The 8,423-nt window shown below is 49.4% G+C and overlaps 1 protein-coding gene across 1 annotated transcript; it reads right to left on the bottom strand.

Annotated features, from left to right (window-relative positions):
- Window positions 1–864: 864 nt before the first annotated feature.
- LOC142570585 (solute carrier family 22 member 7-like) lies at window positions 865–5,928 on the bottom strand. Its single transcript, XM_075678956.1, has 2 exons — window positions 5,494–5,928; window positions 865–2,418 (listed from the first exon to the last, which is right to left on the bottom strand). The coding sequence occupies exons 1-2, from the start codon at window positions 5,926–5,928 to the stop codon at window positions 952–954; spliced, it is 1,902 nt and encodes a 633-aa protein (XP_075535071.1). The 3' UTR covers window positions 865–951.
- Window positions 5,929–8,423: the final 2,495 nt, after the last annotated feature.

Below are 8,423 nucleotides of genomic sequence, written 5' to 3' on the forward strand. Positions count from 1 at the left end.
GCATGACGTACCTGCGCTGCGTTGCATACGAGACGCAGCTTTCAACGCTATCACCTACAGCCTACTTTAACGAACGTCCTGAGATAGAGTGGCGCGATTGAATTACTCCAGTGTAACCCAGCGGCACAGTTCATATTGTTGTACAGTTCAATCGCATCGTTACGAAACCTGGAGCTTCTCAAGAACGACGACACAAAAAACTAACTTAGCAATAACAATATCGACAATGTAGATGACCAGTCTGCATGAGCACTACCACGTCATCGACCAATGCCGAAAGAAACGCTCGCACTTGAAGGCGCTCAGGCGCAGAGGCCATGGTGAGTCATGCGCACCCGTTCATTAAATCGAAGGTACCTGGGCCCGGACAACCCAAGCAAAGCGAAATTATTTCTACAGGTAAACTGACGCGCAACAAACAAAATTTAGAATAAATCATGCATTGTACTCCTGTAGAAAAAGAAATGCCCGGTACCGCACATCACCTCAACTTTCAGAAAGAGGAGGGATCAATTCAAGACGTCTATAAGCTACACACACTGCTATTAGCACCTTAAGAAACTGTTATACAAATACGCAAAACAAGTTCGCTACTAAATACTCCCGCACACCCGTGGTGGCTGCACAACTGTTCAGTCAATTTCACTGGGGGCTTAAATTGCAGGTAATGTCTTACTGAAAACTGGAAATTCACAACACTGCCGCTCTCTTTTCATAATATAATAGAACGTGCAAACCTCCGAAGAAGGCAGCCGCTACAGATCAGCAATTCGGAACAACGGGGTCAGGAACAAATAACGAACAAACCATCAAATTTCATTAAAAGTAAATAATATATTGCTGAAGGAATAAAAAGGACGACAGATTCTCAAAAGCGTGCACAAAAAGAAATAGTTCTACCACAAGCTTCGTTAACAGCTTTTCAAGGTTTTATGCAGCAGCTTCGCTTTCCTATTGCGACGAAGGAGAGGCCGCTTGTTTTGGAGTGGGTTTGGGAGAGGCAGTCATTGATCTTGCTTTCGAGCGGCGACGGTGTTCACGGTGCTGAGTCTTCACGCGGCTCGAAGAGGCGATGGACTCCTTCAGTGCCGCCTTACGCTGCTGCGGAGACGTGACTTCAGGCTCGAGTGGCTTCTTTGGCGGGCGCTTGACGAAAACTTCCGGCAGCCACTGAATGGCAGCGGCGCTGGCGAAGACCACGAGGGCCAAGATGACGCCAAGGGCCAACTGATGCCCCTCTACTGCATCCTTGTTTACGACGACACCGAGAAAGCCTCCCACACGTCCACAACTATAGGCAAAGCAAAGACCAGTGCTGCGAATGGCGATGGGGAATACCTCGGCCGTGTAACCATAGGCGATGCTGAGGCAGGCCGAGCAGCATGCCAGCACCAAACTGCGAAGGATCGGAATCACGAACGAGAAGTCCAGAGACGGCGCCACAGCGTGGGCGGCCGTCAACGAGCACAGCAGCGCCAACATTCTGGTTAGTGTCTCGCGCTGGCCCTTCTTGACTATGACCTGGCAGGCGGCGAAGTAGATACAAGACTGTAAGGCCAGATGAGCTGCTGCCTGGTACACGCCGATAAGCTTGTCCTTGAGCATGAAAATGTAGAACAGGAACGTGAGGCTAACAAAGCATATGACCACGGAGGTAGCCTGGCGTCGGAATACGGCCCTGTGCGCGGCTAACTCGATCCCCGTTTCGCTTTTTAATGGCCCTGTAGATGAGGTCGTCTGCAGGTTTTCTTGCTGTTTCATTTGGTGCCGAAAGAAACGGAGCGAGATTCGGGCTTTCTCCATGTTGACTCTGTTGTCTTTTGCCACGATGAGCATCACCTGCTCCCCCTGGCGCCACCGCAATTTGCTGAATAGCCAGCTGGGCGACTCTTCTAAGGAGTAGCACAGAAGGACAAGTATGGTGGTCGGCAGCACGAGAACGGCCTGCGCAAGCGCCCACCGTGGCTGAAGGGCGCCAACGGCCCACAGGAAGGGTGCGGGAATGGTGACGCCGATGCCCGTGGCCCAAACGCAGTAGAGAGCGCGCCGCTCTTTTCCCGTCATCTCGTAGAGGAGCACGCAAAGGATCATGGTGGCAGAGTTGCACGAACCAGACACTAGGAGCCGGGCGATGAGGAAGAATGGAAAAGTCTCCGCCACGGCCGCGGTTAGGCTGGCGCTGAAGAGTGTCCCAGTCATAATGAGGATGACGGGCCGACGCCCCCAGTGGTCGGACAGCGCACCGGAAGCTGGAACGAAGGCCACCGCCACCAGCATGAAAAGGATGACGGAAAGGTGACGGAGCCAGTGTCTCCCGCACACCAGGTCCCACTCGCTGATAATACTGTCAGCGCGGTCGCCGGTGTCGTAGTCCCACTCTTGGCACTCCACCACCCGGCGTTCTGCTGACGCGTTTTCCTGCGTTGTTTGCATACGACGGAAACATTTTATCGTCAGTTCAGCTGAGTTTTCCTAGAAAGCTCATTCAAACCGCATGTCCCGTCTGTCCGTTGGGGGGTTGCTTGACCTGTTGTTATGTTATCTCACGTGCACTTTTGTACATTGCTGAATGGTGAAGTGTTTCTTGAAGAACTCGGTGTCTCTATTGGTTTCTGCATCGCTTCGCTGCAAAGTCTTAAGTAGCGATAATGCTCACTTTTGTAGGCTAGACTCGTCTGTCCAGCAGACACATCTGCTTTAAAAGGCCCCTGAAACGGTTCGGACAAATTTTGTAGACGCGTAGGGTACAGCTTAAGTAGAACATTCGCACCACAATTTAAGTGAAGCGTTACGTATTAATGGAGCTACAGCGCGATTACAAGTTACCCTCCTCCCTAGCAGTGCTTTTCCTCCTCAACTCGTTCGCCGAGCGATCGGGGCTAAGCTCCGCCTTCAGTGGTTCTGCGTCACGATGCGACGTCACATCGTCCGCTTCCGGTTGTTTTGGAGCCCGCCACCACCCGCGCGAAACTCTCCGCTAGCGGCTTGGCCGTCAACCCCAACCGAGAGCTATCGAAGCAGCGTGCGTTGCGAGCATTCTGTCGTAGCGCCGAACGTGTCTGGTATTCCGATAATCACACACTAGCAGAATGTTTCGACGGAACGGTGAAGGCATAAACTCAAGCTGATGAATGAAATTTAGCGTAGACGTACGTGAGCTGCCTGATCACTCTCCACGGTCCAGCCACTCGTGGCGCAGAGCTTAACCAGCCAAAGAAAGAGCTAATTTTGCTCTAATCAAATATAAAACATTTTAAACCTTTACAAAACCAACGTGTTAACGATTACACACCTGCGAAAAATTTACACCAGCAGCAAAGAAGTATACATTTTGTTACTGCTACTGTGTGTGGTTGAGCTCTGTCCCACCAGGTCGCTGCACCGTGCAAACCATTCACATTTTCGCTTGTGTTCATCCCCTGAAACGACACGCAAGGGCACACAGCCAGGCCCTGTCCTCTTGCGCTTGCGTTTACCCTAATACCGGACTCGCGAAACGCTATTGCGTTAGTAATCTTCCGGTGTAAAGTGACGGCCGCAATCGCGCAAATCCTGGCGCCTATCGGTTAGCGGCTGTCCAATGCGCTGCAGCCATTCCGCTCGTCTAATGGCTTGCAGAAGGACACGATGTCGCAGCTTAACATATTGCCAGTCGCTACGTTTGCAGTCCACAACGCAACAAAGTCGAATCATAGCGCTCGCGAAAAGACAGACCGACACTGACTGCGGAGCTCTCGTCAAAGACGGAGCACGTTGTAACACAAGCAGACGACAATTCCTGTGTGCCGGAAGTGCTTAAGTGTACTGAAAAATTGTTCTTGTGCATTCTCTTGATGTTACTTTCTTTTACAAAAACTAATTAACTAACATTCCAACTATAACAAACATTATTTGTTTACCATAAAGTTGGGAAAATTACTGATCACGCGCCCAGGTCAGCCAATCCGATAGCTCGCCCCACTGACGTCACATGGACGATTTCCGTCATATGGGTAGGGGCGGCTTAAAATTCCGCCGAGATGTGTGCTGCGATCGGCAGCGATGTGCATTTTTAAAACCTTATAATAAATTGCACGCTTTACGCGGCGCACTTAGATGTGTCAATTAATGATCAGAAGGACCTACTCTAACGATTCAGTACGTTTGTAGAAAATCGTCAAAATCGTTTCAGGGTCCCTTTAAGTAACGCAGGTGTCTCCCGAGAATGATTCGATCTCGCTTTTGAAATCTACTTTCCCGTTTCACGTAGACAGTGTGGGTTGGAAATACGAGCCGCGAGCACGGAAAGGGGTTTGGCCGTACGCACCTGCCCACAGTAAGTTGGTTAAGGGGCTATTGGCACACGCTTTCCTAAGGGCACGTGCTAAGCAGCAACTGTCACATGTCACCGAGCAATCTGTTTCCTACCACAGAGAGCGCGACTAGAGCAAGCTGCGTACTCGCTCCTCCCCCCCCCCCTTATCTGGTCTGATCGGTGATAAAACACTGCACAGATGATTAAGAACCCGTTATAATCGCGACTACATGACACCCACCAACAGGAGATACTGCAAAAGCAGCAGCGGAAAAGAATGTCATGGTAACCCCATATTTGCATTGGGTCTCGTACATGTTCATAAAGATAGCTTGGTGCGCAGGCGTACCTGTCGTGTGCTCCGCCTAAACTCCCGCGATTACGTGGCATGACAAATCCAGCCAGTGAACAGACAAGTGCGCGCACCGACAAGAGTAAAAATCGATTGGTTGACTGCTGTAAGGGAGCTGCGTATGATATTCCTCTCTTCTGTGGTCCAAGAATGTGCGTCTGCAGAAACATTACCTGGTGGTAAGAAAAGCAGACGTGCTTTTGTTGTCCGACTTGCGCTCAATGTCATTGTATTTTCCAGTTTAAAGCTATGGGAGTTATCGCCAAACGTCACAAGGTGTATATCACAATAATTATAGAATCGGCAGCCTCAGCCGGAAATGGCGCGGCTATACATCAGCAAGCATTCAATTCCCCTTTCTGAAAAAACAAGTGGCATACATACATAGGTCCACGGGCAACGTGACACGAAATGTTTGCTTGCAGATCTCGGGCGAAGCTTATTTCACCGCAAACACATCTAAGGCCCTTATTTAGATCATCTCTAAATCTTCCGAAATGGGGTTAGGCTAAGCTGCATTACATTAAGTTACGCTAACCTAACGGGCAATTGAAGGGATTTAGAGGGGATATATTTGGATGCTTTGGGTGGATTCGCTGTCAAATCCGCGATGCCCGTCTGTTTCTTGTTATTCACGTGTCTTATGATTGGCGTTCATGCTTTCACGAGAGTGTGGAACTTGTGTAAGTGAAAATGAACATTCGGTTAAAAGTCAGCGCTTGTGTCTGTGAGCATTATTCGTCTGATATCAGTTTTCTGCGCTTTAGTCGCATTCATTAAGGCCATTGGCCTACTTCGATCTAATCAACGTGCCGCCTATCGCATTAGGTTGCATCTTCTCACTCACCGCGGTCGGCGGGTCGTACATGGTGCACTGACTGAACCGCCCGTCGGTGTCGACGGGGATGGCTGCATTCCTCCAGACATGCGCCGGCAGATGGCGCATGTTGTCGGGAGGCCTGCACCAGTGGTCCACGGGTCTGCCGATGAGCTCGTAGGCGAGCGCCTGGCTCAGCATCACCGCCGCAGCCAGCGCCGCGGAGATTAGGACGCGCATTTGGTACCGGCCGTTGCCGAGGATGACGTGCGTGTTGTCCTCGATGGCTGCCGCCGAGACCGTTTCCGCGAAACCCTTGAGAGCGCTGCCGACCGGAACCTGACTGGCCGTGTCAGGCGGCACGGGTGCCTCATTTTTCTGCGAGCCTGTCTTCTTCGGTGACGCTAGGCATCGGAACGAAGATGGACTAGAGGGCGAGCTCAGGGCCGGCGTTTTCGACGCCATGATGCTTCTTCTTCTTCTCATCTGATGCGTTGCCTCGTGAGGAGCTGTTCTTCTTTGTTTTTTGACGTAAGCATCAGTTTTGTTGCTGTTTTTATTCTTTATAAGCTGCAGCACAGCATTGATGCTAACCTTTATAATTTCATCCAAATCGCTCACCATTATTTTTTTTCAGAGGGCATGCTCGGGCAGTATGTTGGTACGAAAGGGAAGGTATCCATTATGGCGTTGAATAATTTCATCTCGACTTCCTAATTGTGATCCTACACCGATGAATGCTGGACAGTTATTTAATTGTACATACTGCAGCCCCATAGGAGGGCTGTTGCAGTTACACTGATTTCCATAAAGAACACTTTCAAATTCGTTAATCAGGGGTGAGCGAAGGCAGCCAAGTAAGGAAGTCAATACTTCTATAGTGCTGGGAAAGAATCTTTATTTTAATGTATTTATACGGTCATAGAAAGGGTTAAGTTTAAGCTCGTGGTGAAGTCATTTATTTTTCATCTAGCCGCTCCACTTGCGCACCGATTACCGTCGTCCATTCTCTACCGCTGATAAGGTTATAATTTTTGTTGATGACATAATCACTAACAATAAATTGTTGCCCTTTCGTTCGTGCTTCTGCTTACGGTGCCTGTTGTAAGTTTGATGAGTGAAACTCTTATCTTCACCATTTTGTTACTTCATTCCACCAAAGAGACATTCTAGGTTGACGAAGAAGCGGCGTTTTGTTTAACAGCGGAGCTGTTTAAGCTTTTAGTCCCGCCGTTTAGCGTTACCAGAAAACTCGGCATTGCTGTATGGCGCCTCACGTTGCCTAGCAATCACCTGCGAAAGCACCGAACCACGTAACCTAACCTCCTCGCACCCCACGCGCGTAGAGCAGAGTCGTGACGTGACAGGCTAGTAAAAGCTCGGAACAGCCGACGCAGCGACACACCTCTCGGCTCATCTACTCCTTGCGTTCATGGGAAGACTGAAGAAAGTCCAGACGCCCGAAGAACAAACGGCTTACCAGGAAGAGCGCCATACTGCCAAGCGAGAAGCGTTGCGTCGCTGCCGAGCTGATCCGAAACACCGAGCCGAAGCTGCGGCTGAGAAGAGGCGACGCCGAGCCGAGGTTCTCGAGTTTCAGGAATGCGACAGTCGGCGCCTGAACGCTCTTCGTCACCAAGAAAGCGATCCCGGCCTGCGACTGCTCGAAAACTTCCAGCGTCAAGCTGCCGAGACAACTTAGCAAAACGTAGCCTAACCTCGAAAAACCTCGAAACAGCTTAGTCAAGCCTACTATAACCTCGAAAAACCTGCGAACGCCATAGCCAAGCCTACCAACAACTTAGCCAAAAACCTTCCATAACCTCGCAATACCTACAAACGACTTAGGAAAGCCAAGTAATAGCTAGGTTATCACAGTGAGCTCACAAACTCCAGCCTTGCACCACTAGTGCAAGCTGCACGCGTTTTTTTCATCAATTTTCCGAGCATAAGTCAATCAACATACAAGCACAACCGGATTTCTGCAATGTACGTTATTGATGATCGGTGGAAAGGTCCCTGATGCCAAGCATCGTAATCTGGTGAGCTCATGGGGGCATGACCACTGTAGGACCACTGTTTTGGTAGCGACACCGAATGTGGTTGAAGGCAGGGTAAGTGAACAAGAGATGTGCGATGATAGCTACCGATGCGCAAGCATAAAATATGGACAGCCTTACGAAAGTTTGTGTAGCACTATTTTCAGGCAGCCAAGGTGATCAAGTTTGGATTCGACGTGCAGTAGCTTATAAAATTATCATACATACATTTCTTCCCCTCTCCTCGTTGCACAGAGGAGTGCATAAAAGAGAGGAAGAAAATGTATATTAAAGACCCCTAACTAAAGGGTACAACTCGCACCGTGCCATTCTCTAAGCCTTTTCGGCAAGAATGTCTCGGTGAGGAAGAAAGTGCGAACGCATGTCGCTACCACTTAACAGGCCATATCGTTCTCTGAAACGTCAGCTGTTGGCACTGTTCATGAGAAAAATCTTACGATGCTCCGAGTATAAGTTTGAATATACTGTAAATAAAAATTTAGTATGCTTGGCTAGGTGTCGCAACAATAAACAGCATTAATCCGTCACGCTCAAGTAATATAGAATTCTGGATTTGAAGTAAAGGTTGTTCCCGATGCAATCATAGTTGTTCGTAACTCGACAAACATTGAAATCGTTGAGAACTGCGGTGACTCGCAAAGCGCTATGAACGAGATGAAACTAGTAAAAAAAAATATCGGCACTAGCAACCTCGTGTTGATATCTTTGTACGCGATAGTTTGCGCCTTATGACAAGACACGCATTGCAGATTTCAGTGACGAGCGCGTCCATCAGCCACCATGGGGACCTTGGAAATGAAGCGGTACTTTTATTGAGCAAAAAAATCTGTTGATCCACGCAACACGACATGCTCGACCTTGTAGAAAAGTTGCCACAGCACCACAGTACGATGACCGGCG

Source organism: Dermacentor variabilis, chromosome 2 (assembly GCF_050947875.1).
Source record: "Dermacentor variabilis isolate Ectoservices chromosome 2, ASM5094787v1, whole genome shotgun sequence".
Taxonomy (NCBI): Eukaryota; Metazoa; Arthropoda; class Arachnida; order Ixodida; family Ixodidae; genus Dermacentor; species Dermacentor variabilis.

What these genes read in the sequence shown, in the direction of transcription:
- LOC142570585 (XM_075678956.1), bottom strand. Translation starts at nt 5,928, where the DNA reads ATGGCGTCGAAAACGCCGGCCCTGAGCTCGCCCTCTAGTCCATCTTCG. An exon ending in TGTACGACCCGCCGACCGCG is followed by an intron (nt 2,419 to 5,493) that starts GTGAGTGAGAAG and finishes CAAACAACGCAG; the next exon opens with GAAAACGCGTCAGCAGAACG.